General features: G+C 45.9%; 1 protein-coding gene across 3 annotated transcripts in view; it reads right to left on the reverse strand.

Annotated features, from left to right (window-relative positions):
* The window catches only part of BABAM2 (BRISC and BRCA1 A complex member 2), a 308,015-nt gene that overhangs the window by 273,387 nt on the left and 14,159 nt on the right, over window positions 1-20,469 (reverse strand). For all 3 annotated transcript variants that reach the window (XM_075925373.1, XM_025181003.2, XM_006115618.4), the window contains exon 3: window positions 4,853-4,929. In XM_075925373.1, coding sequence (XP_075781488.1) covers window positions 4,853-4,929 — 77 coding nt within the window. The remainder of the gene's footprint in view (window positions 1-4,852; window positions 4,930-20,469) is intronic.

The raw sequence follows: 20,469 nt of genomic DNA on the forward strand, positions 1-20,469 counted from the left end.
CCCTGGAGACAGGAGATCCTGACCATTTCAGCCAACCATTTTTTATTGCCAGATTTTGCAATCTTCCTTTGCAGAATTATTCTGCACTGAAAAGATAACAGTCAAACATAGCTGGCAACAGGCTTCAGGGAGTTTTTACAGATTTCTGCTTGACTACAGTGGCAGGCTTCCCCCAGAGTGGTCACAGACTTATTTACTGAACTCTAAATTATTAACCTTTTCTAGTGACTGTTGGCACAAATCTTAATTATATAATCTATAATATTATTTTATGCTATAAATGATTCAGAAGCATTTTAAACTTATAATGCTGAGAAGAATTAACACTTCAGTTCTCTAATTATTACTGATAAACTAAAAAAATCTATTGGTCTGAACAAAATACTTACCTGCATCAATTTCCTTATTCAATTAAAGAGTAGGTTGGCAACATGATTGCATGCAGGTATTGGTTGTTTTGAATTTGAAATAATGGAAATTGGAAACATGGTGAATGAAGAAAATCTGAATTGATAGCATTTCCATCTTGATACCAAAGTTCAATACATACTACACAACGATAAGTAAGAAGGGAACTTCCAGGCACACTTTTCCAAATGTATGTTTACTACTTGTGTTTACCAATATACAATCTGTATGCCTACTTCCTTGCACACTCCTCTTTTATTTACAAAATTTTCCCTTATCAGGAACAACTCTGGTCCCTCTGCACTGAAAAACAATCGTTCGTTCATTCGTTCGTTTGAAAACAGAGCTTTGCAGGTGATCCATCAGGGAGCTATTATATTCCCAAAGAAACTATGGAAACATTCTCAATCCTGCTGTTGAATTGTAAATACACTTCAGTGCAATCTGACTGTGGCCACAAAGCAAGTCTTTAACATATGGTACTTAATATATGGAAGTAGGTTGTTCAAGGCTTTAAAACAGGTTTGAACTTGCACCCTGAATGTTGAAGAACTTTATTATTACTAGCATTACCATTGTGACGGTAGATGTACACATGGCCTCCTCCCTCCCCATGGGGAACGGAGGCTTGGGTCGGTTCAGGCCATGCGGCAGCCTCCGTTCCCACTGATCTGGAGGCTGGGGAGGCTTGGGCTGGCTCTGAACGCAGGGTCTCAACCCTCCTCACTGCTGCCGAGGGCAGGGGAGTAGGGGTTGGGGTCGTGTGTCCTTTTCCTTCCCCACTGCTCCCGAGGATGCTGGGGCATGCGTGTGCTCTTCTCCTCCTCATGGTGGGGGTGTGTGCACACACGTGGTCTCTTCCCTGCCCGCTGCTCCCAGGACCAGGGCGGTTTGGGCTGGCTTAGACTGCAGGGCCTCGTCCCTTCCCAATGCTCCCGGGGATGGGAAGGCTCAGGCTATGCGGCCTCTTCCCTCCCTGCTGCTCCTGGGGGCAGAGGAAGGGGTTGGGGTCATGTGTCCTCTTCCCTTCCCGCTGCTACAGGGATGCTAGGGTGCGCGCATGGCCTCCTTTTCCCCTCCCCATGAGGGGCGGGGGAGCATGTGCACATGGCCTCCTCTCTCCCCACTGCACCCGGGGGGGAGGGGGAAGGAGAGGTTGGGGTCGTGCGACCTCTTCCCTCCCCGCTGCTCTGGGGATGCTGGGGCATGCGCACTCTTCCCCTCCCCATGGTGGGGGAGACATGCATGCGTTCAGCACGCTGCTCCTCCTCCTCCTCCCCTCACTGTGGTGGGGGCAGGGACTCAGTGGAGGGGGCAGGGCTGTAGGTGTGGCTGGGGCCTGCCTCCCCCTAGAAACTTCTCAAGTCTTCTCAAATCTTCTCTGTGACAGACAGCGTGACGGACACCTCTCCTTTTATAATAGTATAGAATAGATGATTTAGCTATAAGTGGACATCTTTCTAAACAGAAATGCTACAGTGAACACAAAAAGAAATGCTAGTGACATAGCTGTCCCCTTCATATACTAGGAAAAAATACTGCATGTTTCAATATAATATGTACTAAAGGGGTTAGGCTATATTCATGGTGGAAATAATCTACTTTTATGATGCTCCTGTGTGTTCTCTATACTTTCTAGTACCAAAGATTCTATTTTTATCTTTCTAAAAGCATCGACCCATATCTCTGAATCCTGAGCAACATTTTAGCACTTTTAGAACAGCAGATTAAATATACAGGCAGTCCCCGGGTTATGTACAAGATAGGGACTGTAGGTTTGTTCTTAAGTTGAATCTGTATGTAAGTCGGAACTGGCGTCAGCCGATGCTGAAACTGATCAGTTTCAACCGCGACTGAATCTAGACGCCAGTTCTGACTTACATACAGATTCAACTTATGAAACCCAGGTGTCCCCAAGTCAGCTGCTGCTGAAACTGATCAGCAGCTGATTCCAGGAAGCCCGGGGCAGAGCAACTCTGCCTCGGGCTTCCTGTAGTCAGCCGCTGGTCAGTTTCAGCAGCGGATGACTTGGGGACGCCTGGGGCAGAGCAGCTGGGGTGCTGCTGGGTTGCTCCAGTAGCGCGGCTCCTGGGCGCTACTGGAGCAACCCAGCAGCACCCCAGCTGCTCTGCCCCAGGCATCCTGATTCAGCTGCTGCTGAAACTGACCAGCAGCGGCTGAATCAGGACACCTGGGGCAGAGCAGCTGGGGTGCTGCCGGGTTGGTCCAGAGCGGTGCTGCGGGACCAACCCGGCAGCCCCCAGCTGCTCTACCCCAGGGGTAGGCAAGAAAAGCATGGTCTTCTGGGGGGGCACTAGCTGCACCCCCCCCCCCAGCAGACCAGGGAGACAGGGGTGGCAAGACCTCCCAAGTCCTCCACGGCTTTGCTCCGTCTCCCTGGTCTGCTGACTTGGGAGACGCGGAGCAATGCCGCAGAGCACGCGGGCAGTGGGACAGTCCAGGCGCGCTGCGGCTGACCCACTGCTGGCATGCTCCGAGGCTTTGCTCCACATCTCCCTGGTCTGCTGGTCAGACCAGGGAGACGGGGAGCAAAGCCTTGGAGCACGCCCGCAGCGGGACAGCCCGGGCACGCTTGGGCTGTCCCCCTGCGGGCGTGCTCCGTGGCTTTGCTCCCCGTCTCCCTCGTCTGCAGGGAGACGGGGAGCAAAGCCTTGGAGCACGCCCGAAGCAGGACAGCCCAGGTGCGCTTGGGCTGTCCCGCTGCAGGCGTGCTCCGCGGCTTTGCTCCCAGTCTCCCTGGTCTGCTGGTCGGGAGACGGGGAGCAAAGCCACGGAGCACGCCCGCAGGGGGACAGCTCATGTGCGCCCGGGCTGTCCCGCTGCGGGCGTGCTCCAAGGCTTTGCTCCCCGTCTTCCTGCAGACCAGAGAGACGGGGAGCAGCTTTTCTCGCCCTGGAGGACGGGGGCAGTGGACCGCGGCGCATCTGGGCGTCCCGCCGCTCCCGTCCTCCGGGGCAAGAAAAGCCCCGTTCGTAACTGCGGATCTGACGTAAGTCGGACCCGCGTAACTCGGGGACTGCATGTATACTTCATCCTGACAGTCATATTGGAGTTTAGATGGACTATAATCACAAAATAGAAAAACTAAAGCAATTTCCTGGCCTACATAATGTAAATTCCTAGAATGATAGATTTTGCTGCAAATGTCAAACTACCATTAAAATACCTGTAACAACACTAAAGAATAACTCTGTTGACTGGTGTTTGTAAAAGTATAGTTTCTATGTGCTGTGAAATCAGATTAAAAGTCCTAATGTACGCAGAAGTACAAAGAAATTCTCAGCCTTTAAACTGTACCACAACACTTTCTAGATCAGTGTGACTAAAACAAGTTTTGGGAATAAACTATATACTATACACCTGCTTATCGACTGGCCTAAATAAAAAGAATTTGATGACCCACCTCTAGTTACTAAATAAAATTTAAGAGGTAATGATGAATTTCAGAAAGTACACATGAAAACTTTACAGATAAAAGCAAAACTACAATAAACCAAGCCAGTAGACCACACTGAAATTATACAGTGTTCTAATTTGAAGACATGAGGAAATCAGGGTGCAGCAAGAGTGAACTAACAGCACACTGGCAACTCCACACTATCTCCCAAGTGCACATTTTTGATGCACACCAAAAGTGCCTTTAGGTGGTTGAGCTTAAGCACAAGAGTGTTCACATAGGAAATTAGTACAAAGTAACTTGTGCACCCTAACTTGCTGCACACTAACTTCCCATGGAGACGAGCCCTTAGGTCATGTAGCTGCACCTCCTACCAGGTCCAGCTTTGAGCTACCCATTTCCTGTGTTTCTTCTCACTTTGACTGAAGTAGGGATGTGATGTTTAACAGTTCCGATTCTTGTATCTAATTTTTACAATCAAATATTCATTCAACAATGATCAAACAAGCCAATATCTATAACAGAGGCTGCTAGAAAGGAAGATTTGATCCACATAGCCAAAAAAAATGTCTGCAAGTCTTAATCACTGAAACCAAATTCCACTGATCACACAGCATGCTAATCTGCCCCAGTTATATGTGTCTCTATACAATATTGAATACTATACCAATAAGGAATTCCTCACTATCAGCAAGGTCAACCCAAGGTCTGGCCTCCAAAAATTATGACTGGCTTAATCACATTTTTAAAAATAACACATGTTGATGTCTTTGTATGTTTTCAAACTTTTCTCTGCATCCATGAAAACTAGAAACTTAGCTTTCATTTTTCAAAAATAAGATTTTCAAAGTCAAAAGACTCCAGAAGTTCGAGCTTTAAGATGACACCAAGTATCACAAGATTCATGATAAAATGGTCAACTTTGAAACACTGGGAAATATTAAGTTGTTAGTACAGAGTATTGTGACTGACATAAAGCAGGGTGAGTGAAGTCAAGAATGGGCAGTATAAATGATTTTAACTTACATTTGAGGGTTTCTCCAGCATATGGAATATGCAACTTAAACCGATCACAGCTGGGTCCAGGTGTCAAAGAGGTACACCTAAAAATGAACACAAGAAAAGTAATTTCTAAACCATAGGGGTAGACAGTAACATTTGCTTAACAAGATACAAAAAAGATGAGAGAGCTCTACCCAGAGGGAGTGGTAGATATTTTTATGGAAAGGCTGATCGTGTCCTGCTCTCCTCCCTTTCTGGAAAAACAAAAAGATTAAATGGGGAGGGAGAAGTAAGCTCCAGTGCTGGAGATCGATTCCATTTAATTGAATCCACCCAAAAGTTCACACAAAAATTTGACACACTAAAGCCTGTCCCAATAAACTGCAGTTTTTCTACCAGTCTGAAGCATCAGGAAAAACAGCTCCCTAATCTGAGACACCTCACAATGGCATACTTTAATCAGCCAAACTCTCTAACAGGTTGGACCTCTCTGGTTTGGCACCCTCGGAACCTGACCAGTCCCAGATAAGTAATTTTGCCAGATAAGGGAAGGTCATATCTGATCCCCCTCTACTACGGCCTGCCCCCAGCCTTGGACTGGCTGCCGGCTTCCTGGCCATTTCCCTGCCCCACCAACCCTGCTGCCCTGCCAGTTCCCTCCCTCCTTCCCTGCTAAGCCAGGCAGCCTAGCTGCCTGCACGTTGGACTCCTGGCCCTGCCAGGCAGCCCTGATGCAGCATGCCGGGCTCCTAAACACACCAGGCAGCCCTGATGCAGCGCACCAAGCTCCTGGACACGCCGGGCAGCCCCACTAAGGTGAGCTAAGCTCCTGGCCCTGCCAGATAGCCCCACTGGGCTGTACCTAGCAGCCCAGCTGCAGCCCAGCTTTGAGGGGAGCCCAGCTGCAAGCATTCCACTGGGACTTTCTGGTCCTGGAACTGGACAACGGATGTTGCCGGACCAGGGAGTCCAGGTTAAGAGGTTCAACCTGTACATAAATAGCCAGCTTTCCTTGACTTACTCAACACTACAACAGACTTATACTTCCTGTCTTTATCACTGAAGAAACTGAGATACATAGTGAATCTAAATGAAGTAAATTCACAGACATTTTTACCCATTTTATAGTTGGGGTACAAAACAGAAGTTAAATGATCTGCCCAAAACCACAGTAACAGTGGTCAAAGCAGAGATTAGAAATCAGGTTGCCCCAGGTTCCCAGGCCCATGGTCTAACAACACTTCACCATGTCATTAAAGAAAAAGTATTTTAATGTGTTTGTATAAAACTATTTTATTACTGTAACACTTAAGGGAGGGCTACTCAACTTTAGGAGCCCTGGGGGCCACAATGATACTCATAGTACAATCCGAGGGCCGCAACTTAAATGTGATAGCATATATATATGCAAATATATGCAAATAGCTTTATTCACACTGACAGGCATGAATACAAAGATTAAGGCAAGGCTACACAACACACAAGCCCTATTTAAGTCAGTTCTGCTGATATTAATAAAATACAATATTTACCCGATTTCCACCAATATGACAGCACTTAATGAACAATGACAGTCCAGGAATTTAACTACTAAAATGCATATCAACAGAAGACCATTATATTGACTACTATTTTGTTTTGGCTCCCACCTGCGGGCCACGTGTTAAGCCCTGCGTAAACCCAAACTGCACTGCGGGCCGCAAACAAATGGGCCGCATGTTGAGTAGCCCTGACTTAAGGGATCTGAGATTGTGTCTCCTTGTGCTGGGCACTTTATAAATGCATACCTGTTTCTAAATAGACAAAACGTCAGAAGGGAATCAGAGGCCTAGAGAAGTGAAATGACTTACCCAAGATGACATAGGAAGCAGTAATGTCATAAATAGAACTCATGTCTCCGGAGACCCAGCGTGTACCCTATCCACTAGGATGACCACCTTTTCAAAATGCAAAAACAGGTCATATGCAGGAGCCCTGCCTCCTGCTCCTTCTTTTCCCCATGAGACACCTCCCCCTAGCCAGACCAGGAGCCAGAGTTCGGCACTGATAAGAGCCCCAAAGCAGTTCCAGACCTGTGCGCTCTCCCTACCGCCCACAAGAGCAGGTGAAGGGTTTGGGGCTCTGCATAATGGCCTGGGCTCCTTGGGCAGCCCTTAACATAATCTAGCTTTGGGCCTCAGAGGGAAGAGGAGGACCAGGGGCTGGAGCCTCATGGCGAAGGAGGGTTAAGGCCCAAATCAACTCCCCACTACCCTCTTTCTCTCTCACACGCATACACACATCCCTACACACACACGCACCTGGAATAGGCTGGCACCACCTCTGAGCCTTCAGCAAGTGCATAATAGCACTGCAGGGAATCCAGGACAAACACTGTCCCACAGATATTCAGCTGGAAACCAAAAGAACAGCCATACTGGGTCAGACCAAAGGTCCATTAGCCTAATAACCTATCTTCCAACAGTGACCAAAGCAAGGTTCCCCAGAAGGAGTGAACAGAACAGGAAATCATCAAGTGACCTCTCTCCTATCACTCATTTTCAGCCCTAACAAACAAGGGACACCAATCCTAACCATCCTGGCTAATAAGTATTGATGGACCTAACCTCCATGAATGTATCTAGTTCTTTTTTGAACCTTGTTAAAGTCCAGGTCCTCACAACATTCTCTGGGAAGAAGTTGCACAGATTGACTATGCACTGAATGAAGAAATACTTCCTTTTGCTTAAATAAAAGACAGAACTATGTAGCACTTTAAAGACTAACAAGATGGTTTATTAGGTGATGAGCTTTCATGGGCCGGACCCACTTCCTCAGATCAATTTGTGGAAGAAAATTGGCACAACCATATATACCAAAGTGATACAATAAAAAAAAAATGAAAAATCACTATTCCTTTTGCTTGTTATAAATCTACTATCTGTTAATTTCATTTGGTGAACCATAGTTCTTATGCTTCAGGGGGTAGCTGAGTTAGTCTGTTACAGGAAAAAAATAACAAATGGTCTGGTAGAACTTTATAGACTAACAAAACATGGACACCATCTACATGTTTGGTTAGTCTATAAAGTGCTACCAGACCATTTGTTGTTTTTTTCCATAGTTCTTACATTATGGGAACAAGTAAAGAACTTATTCACTTTCTCCATACCAGTCATGATTTTATAGACCACTATCATAACCCTCACCTCCTTAGTCTCTTAGGCTACGTCTAGACTGCATCCCTCTGTCGAAATTGCTAATGAAGCCGGGATTTAAATATCCCACACCTCATTAGCATAAACATGGCCGTCGCTTTTTTCGAAACGGAGTTTTTTCGAAAAAAAGGCAATCTAGACGCGGATCTGTCAAAAATAAAGCCTTTTTCAACAGCTCCTGTATTCCACAAAAAATAAGGTTTACAGGATCTGTCAAAAAAGGTTTTATTTTCGACACATCTGCATCTAGACTGCCTTTTTTTCGAAAAAACTCAGTTTAAAAAAAAGCAGCGACCATGTTTATGCTAATGAGGCCCGGGATATTTAAATTCTAGCCTCATTAGCAATTTTAATGTGCCTAATCTACATCTCTCTGTCGACAGAGAGGTGTAGTTTAGACAAACCCTTATTCTCTAAACTGAAAAGTCCCAGTTTTTTTAACCTCGCTTCATATGGCACCATTCCAAAACCCTAATTGTTTTTATTGCCCTTTTCTGAGTCTTTTCCAATACCAAAATATCTTAGAACCTGGACTTAAAATGTACACTTTGGAACTGTCCTGCTCAATTAGGGATAGTTGCTCACTATTTACTATCCATCAGCTCATGTGCACAAAAAAAAGTAAAATGTGGGAAGTAGGGTAGCACAGGGACACCTAACTCTGCACAGCAAGAACTATTATGTAGCTACAAAATTAGACCTGTCTTCAAGCAGAAGAGAGGTCAGGGTGTGTATAGCTAAGTGTTTCACTGGAATATTGAGAATGGTACGTAAGCCCATTTCTCTTAAAAACAGACCTTCCCAAACGTTTTTGCTGTGTCCCCCTTTCTCTACAGGAGTCACAGCCAGACCCTCCCTCCTTCCCTAAATCTTACTCATCATCCAGGGCAGAAAGTGACTCACTACGAACAGGTAGTTCACATCTGGGGTAAGGGCATGATCCTGGTGACTCCATTCCCAGAGGAGCCCATGGCAATATGGAGCTGAACAGGGTTCCTTGCCCTACCTTTTCCATTTCTAGAGCCACTTATTCCCACAGTCTAGCACAGTCTAGACGAGACCAAGGATTTCTGCAGCCAATCTGGTGTCTGGTCTGGGGAAGGGCAGTAGCAGGATAAGCAAACAAGAAGCTCCCAAGGTGGAAAGAGATGAACAGAAACAGTCTGCTGTCACAGCAGGTGTGACTGTGCTCTCAACTGCTGGGGACTGCCACTCCAGTCTCCTCGTTGTACACCTTCCCATAATGGGGCATGCCCCGCAATTTGAAAACCAATGTAATAAACCCAGGGCTGATGACAGACTTCACTGGGCCCTGGCCAATGGGGGAGGGACTCGGTTCTGGGTGCCCCGGGGAAGAGGCAAGGCCTTAGGAGCAAGAAGCAGGGCTAATGGAAGCCAGCCCTCAGTGACACCTGGACCACACTGCACCTCCCCCAGCCAGCCTTCAGCACTGCCTGAATCATCCTGCATGGGGCTCTCCAGCAGCAATTCAAAGGGCCTAGGGCTTTGACTACTGCTGCTGTCATGGTAGCGGCATCCTGAAGCCCCAGGCCCTTTTATATCACCAAGCCCTGAGGTACATACCCTCTTTCCCCGCCCTCCTCTCCCCCATCAACAGCCCTGACTAAAACACGTCCATACTCTCCTTGAACTTCTTTTTACCTTACACTCTGAAAGCTAGATCAGGGACATTAAATAGCTTCAGACTGACTTTTGCTCTATTGTTTAACCTTATTTGTACACGTTGTTAGCCTTAATTTTGTGTTCCCTGTGGTGCACAGAGGACATGACTCAATGGGTGTGGGATCAGGCTCTCAGTGAGGACTCTAAGGGTATGTCTATACAGCAAAATTATTTCAGGATACCAAAGATATCCTGAAATAGCTACCCTGCGACTTTTGAACGCATCCGCTATTTCACCATCCCTGTAAACCTCATTCTACGAGGAGCCAGGGATGGCTCGAAATAGCGCTTTATTTTGGAATTTGGCGCAGCGTAGATGGTGCCAAATAACAAAATAAGCTATTTTGAAATAGACTCGAAATAAGCTACGCAATTTATGTATCTTATTTTGAGTTTCGGGTGCTGTGTAGAGGCACCCTAAGGATCAAAGCCTCAGTGTAGTCACAGTAAGAAAATGATATACCATAGTTGTGGGATTTGGTTTGAAGTAATGCAATTTAAGCCCAGCAAGAGAGGTTTAGGTTGTACATTAGGAAAAACATCCTAACTGTCAGGGTGGTTAAACACTGGAATAAATTGCTTAGAGAGGTTATGGAATCTCCATCATTGGAAACAAGAGCAGGTTACACAGATATCTGTCAGGGGTGATCTAGATCAGGGTCGGCAACCCCCAAAACGTGTGCCACTTGAGCCGATTTTTATTGGTACGTGGGTTGGGAGCTCAGCCCCATCCCTCCCCATGAACAGTAGGTAACCAGTGCTGTGGTTCCAGCCTCAGCTGTGCAGCTGCAGGCTGGAGCAACAGCTTTGGCTTCCTGCACGCGGGCACATGCATTTCTGACTTCGCTTCTTGCTTTGGGACAGGGCGGGGCTGCACCTGCTCCGCAGAGCTGGGGCTGGGCAGCCGGCACACATGGCGCGCTGAGGCCTGGCCTGTGCTGCGCTATTCTCTGTGGGATGTGTGCGGGGGTGCAGAGTCCCTTCCCCAGCAACCTGCTGTGCCTGGCTGGGCTGGAGCCAACCCTGGGCAGCCTTGGGCTCTGCCTGTTACAGCCCTGGAGCCACAGGCAAAGGGCTGGGCCAGGCAGGGAAGAGACTCTCCTCCATCTATCCTCACCCCAGCACTGCTCCTGGAGGACTGCGAGTCCCAACGCTGTCGCCCTGCTGCTGGGTATGAGGGGGACACAAAGAAGGGGAGAGGAGGATGCAGGGGCAGGATGGGAGGAGGCTGGGGTTGCACTGAGGGGCATAGGATGATTCAGAGGATCATGGCGCTTGGGGGGAGCGAGGCTGGAGTAGAGGGAAGATATGAGGGGGATTCAATTTTACTTTACAGAAACTGCACTTTTCTTTACTCCCCACTTCTGTGCCTCCCTCCCCAACTAGCTATTTGGCGGCATTCTCACCCTCTCACCTTTTCTGTGTTACTCCTCAACCCACTCCTGCTCCCAAACTCCCTCTCCTACCCCTCCCCACACTCTCTCCTGCTGCCAAACTTTCTTCCAGACCCTGCTCCCCTCACCCCGTTTTGCATCCCACCTAGATCCTGCATCCCTTTGTCACTCGCTGGCAACCCTGTCCCTTACATTGAATCCCTCATTTTTGTTCCCTCCCCAGAACCTAAGGGGGTCCACAAAATCTACTAACTCTGGAAGCCCAGAAAAGTAAATCTCGCCTATGGGAAACCCTGAACCGAACATGAGACAGTTAAAACACTTAATCTGTTTAATAATTTAAATTAAACCATTCTTCCCAGCTGCAGCACTAGTAAAAGGTCTCAGGAGTAATTATGTAAGTAACGGTGACTTTCCATTAGTGACTGGTGGTCCATGGAAAGGGTTGCATTGACTCAAGTGGTCAAGGGGGCACATGGTGGAAAGAGCCCCTCCCCGCCAGAAGAGCAGCACGTAGGGTTGCCAGGTGTCCAGTTTTGAACCAGTCTGGTATTTGAGCTTTCTGTCTGGAAAACAAATTGAGAAAATACCGGACATACAAATGTCTGTTATTTTCTAATTAAGTTTTTATTATTATCATGAGTATCAGTACGTAGTTACGCACTGCGTGAGCATGTCTACCAGCCAGGTAGTATGCAACTACGCAGTAGAGAGGAGGGGGGCGGGGGCGGGATGGAATCCCCGGGGCCAGACTTGCTCATGCACCCACCAGGACTGTGCGCAGACAGGATCTGCGTGTGCCCGGGCCAGCCCCGCTCCGCACTGACTGGTTTCCCCCCCTCATGCTTCCCCCGACCCCAGCCAGCCCAGCTCCCCCCACAACCCTCTCCCGGCCAGCCCCACTCCCCTCGACCCCCGCCCGCCAGCCCTGCTTCCCGCCGGCCGGTTCCCCTCCCGCCCCATCTCCTCCAGCCAGCCCCACTCCCTGACAGCCGGTTCCCCTCCCCGATCTCCCCCAGCCAGCTCCGCTCCCCCTGACTTCCTCCCAGCCAGCCCCGCTCCCCTCCCAACTGGTGTATCCCCCCCCCCCCTTCCCCATCTGAGATCAAGTGTTTCCAGCATTTTTTTTAAACTACAGAATCTGGTAATCTTAGCGGCATGGCTCAGAGCAGGAGGGTTAAATCTTGGCACGCCACTTTGGAAAGATTGCTGACCCCCTGATCTATGTGGTGAGAATAGGGTACTGGATTTGATAACTTCTCGAGGTCCCTTCAGGTTCTAGTTTTTTATGATTCTGTGATTATTTTCCTTGCACAGATAAGAACACCAAGGTTGAAAGGAATGCTCAATGCAAGTGCATACAGAGCTGTTACTAGAAACAAAATAATAGTTCTCTCTCTATCTTGGCCTACAGTTTTAAAGCATTTCTAAGGCATCCATCAGGAGTCCTGCCACCCTTACCATTAATGCAACATATTTTGGTAGCTTCTAAAACATGCACCAAAATTTCTGATTTTGCAAATGCAACCTTTACTTTTAGCACACTAAGCAATTTGGAAATACTCAAGGGAAAAGTACAATATACATTATATTAAAATAAAAGTGTGATCTAATGATATTAATGTCCCTAAAAGCAATTCTAAGTATTTTTCCTAAATTATTATAGCTCGCTTATGATGTTTTTAAATTTTATTGGTCTAGAAGTGATGGAAAGTGACAGCATTCAGGATTTTTTTTGGGGGGGAGGCAAATTACTACTCTGACTAGGCTACTCAAGAGATTTCAAGCACTGTGATTGGCTGAGTAACAAGGCAAAAATCGTACAGAGGTGCATTTAAAAAGAGCTAGTTACTTTTAACAAAAAGGGAAAAATCATTATAAGCAATTCAGAATTTTCATACAGAAAGACTAATGGAAAAACTAAACTTTGTCATTTTCCTCAATGGGACAAGCGCTTTCATAGCATCTGCAGTTGAAATTAAAGTGCTGTGTGTATCAGATCGTTTGTCTCAAGAGATGCTAACTCAAGTCCAACACAATGAAATGGATAATAAAAACTGGATAAACAAGCAGCCCATCCTGCATGCCAATGCAAGGGAATAGAGAGACATATATGACACACTTACTGCCTTACACTGATGTGCATGCCACAGCTACAAGTGCCCTGCTATGTGCAGGTTGGAAGGAAGAGGCATGATCTTTGCCTCAAACCACTCTAAGCTGACCAGTGGCATAACTCCACTGGCAGCAGAGTGGGGAGAGTACATTACATCAGTTATAGACATGTAAATAATATACTCCTACAGAGCAGTGAGACTATCAGGAGCCCCAGAGTTACAATCTCTCTTCTAGGCTGTTCCTAAGGCAGTGCAACAATGCACCACTCTTCCCCCTACCCCCTACCCCCCCCCCCCCACACACACACCCCTACCTCGCAGACAGATGGCACTCTTATCACAGGCACCAATCTTGTTAGTGTGTACACATGTAGTAGTTCCATTGAGCTTGACAGGGCTAATCATATGGTCAGATGCAGGACTGGAGTTTTAATTGATCATCAAACATTTTGAAGAAAAATATTAGGCACTTAAATATTTTAAGTTAACTAAAACACACAAAAAAGGTATTGACATTTCTGAAAAACACTGTAACTATTCCAAAGTACTGATAGGTACCAATTATACTTCATTACATGAGACCTGATTTCAGCCAAAACCTCATAAAGAAAAAATAAAAACCAAAAACACATATTCTTAAACTTAATTGAGGTTAAATATTACCTTCTTCAGCTGTCTTTCTGTTTAAAATTTTCCCATGTGTCCAGACAAATCAATAACTGTGCTGTCTGCTGATGACATTGTGATAGTGGTCAACCAGAAGGCTAGAAAGTGGAAATTCATCTACTAAATCCATGGTCTCCAACCAGTTCTAAAGCACTAACCACATTATTCTGACAATGCTACAGTGAACTAGCCACATTATTCAAGCCAACTAGCCACACTCATCTGGCCGAACAGCCACATGTGGCTAGTGGCTAGCATGTTAGACATCACAGTACTAAATGTTGGTTGTCTGCCAGTATGTAAGTAAAATGGCTGTCCCCAGATGACTGAACAGCCATCATAATCTACCAACAAAAGAGTAACATTCAATCCAGCCACCAGAGGTTCTCTTAAACCTTTGTTGCATATAATTATCTTTGTTTAAAGTCATATATGGGCCAGAAGAAAGCAACATAGCCACATAAGCCACACCATCAGGGGCTCATTCATCTGTACATCCACTAACATGATATATGCCATAAAGTGCCAGCAATCCCCCTCTGCCATGCATGCCGACCAAACTGGACAGACTCTGTGCCAAAGGATAAATGGACACATCAGAAATGGTAACACATAAATCTGCAGGAATACTTCAAACTCACTGGACATTCAATAATGGATTTGAAAGTAGCCATCCTTATACAAAAGAATGTCAAAAACTGATTACAAAAGGAGACAGCTGGACTGCAATTCATTTGCAAATTCAACACTATCAATTTAGGATTGAATAGGAATCTCAATTGGTTAACACATTACAAAGACAATTTCTCCTCTCTGGATAATCACATCTCCACACCAAATGCTGTGAATTTCACCCTGACTTGATTAGCTTCATTAACACAAATCAATTTATTCCTTATATATACACACACACCACTGCTTCTGTAACTTCCGCTCCAATTCATTTTCCCCACAAAAGCTTATGCCCTAATAAATCTGTTCTCTCTAAGATGCCACAGGACTCCCCACTGGGTTTTTTTTTTTTCAGATAAGAGACTAATAATTACTAAATACTTGCAGGCCAAAGAAACTCAATACATAGATCAGTGGTGGACAACATGCGGTCCACTGACATTCCACCTGAGGCACACAGATCCTCTGTCTGCCTCCCTCCCCCACATGCCTATAACACACTGAGGCATTGGTGCTCCACATTTCCTACTGCTCCCCCTCTCTCCCAGCAGTTTCAGAGAACCACAAAACTGCTGATTCGTGCTCCATCCTCCTGCCTCCCACAGCGTGACCACCTCAAATCAGCTGTTCACGGATATTCAAGCTGGGGGGGAGGGAGGAGTGTGATGGAGAGTGAATCAGCGAATTTGTGGAGCTCCAAATGTGTTGGCAGGCAGGCAGGAGCAGTAGGAGATGCAGGAGCCAGCCAAACTGGGGAGGGGAGACCGTTCCAGCTCAACTGGGCTGGAGCAGCCCCCACTTAATTGGATCAACTGGTTCAACATGAAATTTACTTCACATTTAACCAGTTAACCAATTACACAGGATTTTACATCTCTATTGCACATTGTAAAGGAGGGATACAAAAGGTTAGCACAAGCAAGTAGGAACAATATCAGAAAGCCCATGGAACAAAATAAAGTTACACCTAACAAGGGACAAAAAATAAGAATCCCCATTACTGGAATTTTTTTAAAACAGGTTGGACATACATCTGTCAGGCATGGTCTAGGTTTACTTAGTCCTGTCACAGAATAGAAGGCTAGACTTGATTACTTCTCTAGGTTCTTTCCAGCCCTACATTTCCATGATTCTATACTAAAAACATATTTTTTCCAAAGGACTCCTGTCTCACACAGTACTCAGGATTGATGGTGCTGTGGGACAAATCAGGATTGTGAAGTGAACGCAGCTATGGTTTTCTATTACCCTGTCTCATTTACTGCAGAAGTCAAAAAAGAATGAGGTGAATGAGACAAGGAACTGCAGGAAGAGAAATGATGGTCTGATGATTAACACACTTGAATACCAACAAAAAGAACTCAATTCTAGTAATCATCTAGCTAGAATATAGCCTTATGTAACGTAATGTGCCTCGGTTTACCCTGCCAACTACCCTTTCTGACTACAAGTTGAACCTCTCTAGTCTGCCACACTTGAGACCTGACAGGTCCCGAATTAAGGATGTTAAGAAGTGGGTAACTGACTAATCGTGTACCCGATACAATTTGTATCAAGCACATTGGGTCGATAAGCTGCAACTCTGCAGCTTAAATGTAGTAGGAGTTCCTGCTTCCCCCCACGTGCCTTACAGCCTCTGATACAGAGGCAGCAAGGACTGGGGAAGCGAGTAGTCGAGTAGTGACTCAACTACCTGATAAGCCTAAGCTTATCGGGTAGTTGACTACTCAAGTAATTACATCCCTATTTCGAACAAGAGAATTTTCGGGACCATGGGAGATCAATATTGTCTAGCAGCATTACCAACACTTCCACTGCTTACTGAGCCATTAGAGAACATTTAGGGATAAATTAGGGCTAAATAACAGCACAGAACTCTGAGAGCCAGGACTGGTGTTATTAAAGAACTTTATGGGGCCGTGGGAAACTTGGCTACACCCATGAAAATTGGATACCCACCTACTAAAATCTTTCTGGACAACAGATGTTTCTGGACAAGAGAGTACTGTACTAGAAATTTTCAATCTGTAGAAGAAAGGAATGGTCTAGTGCTGTTTGTAAAGATATATCAGACAGGCTGTTTCTGTCTGAAACTAATGTTAAGGCAGGAACAGATCAGAAGGGTCCTTGTGACACAATATGGTCATCCTTTTACCCTTAGGATTGTTTTCTTCTTTAATAGTGTAAGAATGTCATTTGTATTATGGAACAATTTGTAATAGTAGTAGTTACTTTAATCTTAGAATATTTTGTACTAGATCTGTTTTTACAAAAGCAACTATGTAATGCTTGCTTGTGTGAAGCAACTATGTAATTTTTATGTGAGCAAAGAATGCGAATGTTTGAAAAGAGATTAGTTTGAAGTTCAGCACAACATTGAAATGGTCCAAGAAAGTGCCAGAGACTTAGGGGAACAAAGAAACTATTGAAAGTGCCCATTGTATTCAGTGAGAGGTGAGGGGCAGTTTGACAACCCTGAAGTTAGAAGCAAGCACTCCCAACATGTGAAGATAACAAATCCCATCAAAACCAGAGTAGGGCAACACCCAGAAATGTCATTGGCAGACTGATATTAAACAACAATGAAAATAATCTCCAGATAAACATATGTTGTAAAGTAGCTGATTACAACCTGATGCAGCAAAATCCACAGACTTGCATAAGAAGGGATTCCTGTAAAATATGGGGTGTTTTGCATAGTTCTTTGGGCTCCATCCTGCGAAGATCTGAAGCATCAGTCTGGACCTACAGAGCCTGGGTCCTCCCTCACACTCAGCCTAATGGCCAATAGGTTGATACGAGGAAGAGACTGGTAATTATAACAAGGTTGGCAGGACTGGTAGGAGGGAGTGTGCATGCATGTGCATGCATACTATTTACTTTGTATTCTCAATAAATGTGGTGTGCTGTCTTTTCCCCTAAAAAGATCCTGTGTGCTTCTTATAAGCCAGGAGTCTCAAATTCACAGCCCATGGGCCATCTACAACCCAAGCAGTTCCGCATTCCAGACACACGCAGCCAGCCTGTGAGTCCCTGTCTCCCTGGGGATGTGTGTGTCCATAACCTTCCTGCAACCCAGCCCCTGCTTTGCCCCCATCTCACCTCTTCCTGCCTGTGCTCCGCCCTCTTCCTCCATTGCACACCTTCCCTGAGGGATTACCGGGGTTATAATAAGCATAACATTCGGTCCCCTGACACAAAGTTTTTATGTAATGCTAGGCAAACCATTTAAACCACTTTATTCCTCAGGTGGCCTCTAACTGTGTGTTCCTCATTTTCTGGGTGTTTAGCTTGAAACACCTGAATATGCGGAGTCCATCTAAACTTAGCACTCACTGTTGCAACTGAGCTGAGTGGGAGCTATACTTTGAACATATAACTTCTGTGGAAATGAAAGTTACACCCCTGTAACTAGTTCTTTGAGATGGACTATGCACATTCACATTCTTGGGATCTGCTGATGGTGAAGCATGGACAGGTGAAACTTTTTAGCAGCAGTGCTTGCTGGAACACACTCACACTACACCTGCTACTCCCCTTGAAGAGCCAAAAGTTCAGGAGGCAAAACTACAAAGAGGGGATGCATTATTGCCTCAGATCCTTCTACAGCCTCCTCCAGTTCCAAAGTTCTAACTAGGATTCTGAGAGAAAAGGGGTGCTGGGTAGAGTAAGAAGTGTTAATGTGCAGAATCAATATAGAAGAACTCCAGATAAATGTGTGTGTAATCTTCATGTCTACTTTCAGTGGCCTCTGTACATTCCCACTCTTGACACTTCTGCAAACAGAGCTCGTTAATTCCAGACAGCAGGACAAGACGACCTAGTTAAATATTGTAATACTGCTTGATCAAATTGGGTATCTGATGTAGGTGACAGATCTAAATATTAATGTTTTGTGAAAGTATGGATTGAGCTTCAAATGGCTGGGCTACAGATTTCTAATATGGGAATATGTCTAAAGCAGGTCAAGGAAGCAGACTTCATTCTAATCAGCCACATTCCCCTTGCACATCAGAGCCTAGGGGAGCCCAGGCTAGTAGATTTTGTGGGCCCCGTAGACCCTGGGATGGGGCAAAAATGAGATGTTCAGTGTGTGGGAGGGACTGCTGGGGAGTGGGCTTGGGTTGTGGAGTCTGGACAGGAGTGAGGGAGCAGGAGTATGTTGGAGGTTGGTGGTTCCGGGATGGTGGTAGGGTGCAGGAGAGAGCTGGGGGTGGGAGGCAGGATACAGCAATGGAGTGGGGTTGCAGGAGTAGGGTAGGGCTAGATGATCTGGGCAGGAAGTAGGGTGATGATGCTCCAGCCCTGTGGGGAAGTCCTCAGGGGGAAAACAGGGCTTCGGCACCAGCACTGGCTCCCTGATGCTGAGAGGGGGATCCTGAGCCTCAGGGGCCAGATCTAGGTAAGCCAGAGGCCAGAGAAGGAATAAGCACCATTGCTTTATACTTCTTGCCTTTAAACTATTTATTTGTTTAGGAAGTTTAAACTAGTTTTAAAATTCTTGCTATGTAAATAGCAGAGACAAAACAATAATTATTACAACAGTGAACTTTTGTTCAGAGAAATATTATAGAGTAATATAGAGTTAGGTCTCTCTATTTAACAAGCTATCGCCATACTACTGATTGAGTTTCTTTATACTACTCATGACATATCTTTTCTAGAGATTTCATTAAACTGAGTGAAATGTGATTACATATATTTAACAAACCAAGCATGTCTACCAAATGTTCATATTCAAAAAAAGACAGGTGTGCTATGGTGGGTTTTTTTCTAAGTATTGAATAAATTATAATCAAATCTCTATTTGCCCTCTATTTTGCTGGGTTTATAATTTATACTTACCTTTTTCTTTAATCACCGACTATAACCTATCTGATGCAGCATGAGGGACCTTCAGATCTACAGTAACTGTTTCAGGGATTCAATACAATGAACCTGAGCGATCATGGAGCCATGGAACCTGCAGGAACCAACAACTATTGCAATGAGATTATCTACAGAGAACATAATGGCCATGGATCTGGAACAGGATGCAGATCCATAATATAACCATGGCCTGCAATACTGCCTTTTGCTGTAGCTCTAACTTGAATCGAGCCTTCTGGAAATGCTTTTGCACTTCATTGAACACATCTGGAAATATTGGATCATTGGAGGTATGCTCTTGAGAACTAGCTCTTTTAGCAGAGGCTGGCACTTGTGTAGCCAAGCATTTGCATTCATATGGATCCAATCTTTTCAGTCAAGGAAACCAAAACCAGAGTCAAGACTTTGCTGTTTTTTAAAAAACTTTGTTGGGAATTAGAGCAGAGATTGGTGTCCCAGAAGTATGGATCCCTGAGTTTCAAAGGTTTAGCTGCTCATGGTTCTTGAAATATCACAGGTTAGAGGAAATATAGTTTGGACCTCCCTTGTCTGGCACCCTCGGGACCTGACCCATCCCAAAGGAGGGGATTTGCTGAATCGGGGAGGTCCCTGCCACCAGCCTACCAGGAAGCTCCCTCTCCCTGCAGCTGAATCTGCTCCAGTCCCACTGCCACTGGACTTGGGCTCAGACCTGTGGGGACTTCCTCAGGGACAGAGCTTCCCACCTGTAGCAAATCCACTTCTTCCCTGTCTGACTGGGAATCCCTGGGGATGGGTCTTGCCGGCTGTCCCACTTCTGCCACACTCCGCTAGGGATCCCGGGGAATAGGGCTTGCCAGCTGCTCTGCTTTTGCCACTGGCTGCCCTACTGCTGCCCCACCAGGCCAGGGCTTCCTGGGGCCGGGGCTTGCTGGTCCCGCTGCTGCCCTGCACAGCCAGGCTTCCCAGGGTTGGGGCTCACACTACCGGGCACCTGGGCTCTCTGATCCAGCACTATCCATGGTCCTACTAGACATTGGATGTTGCCAGACCAGAGTACTGGA

The sequence above is a fragment of the Pelodiscus sinensis genome, chromosome 3 (assembly GCF_049634645.1).
Source record: "Pelodiscus sinensis isolate JC-2024 chromosome 3, ASM4963464v1, whole genome shotgun sequence".
NCBI classification, from domain to species: domain Eukaryota; kingdom Metazoa; phylum Chordata; order Testudines; family Trionychidae; genus Pelodiscus; species Pelodiscus sinensis.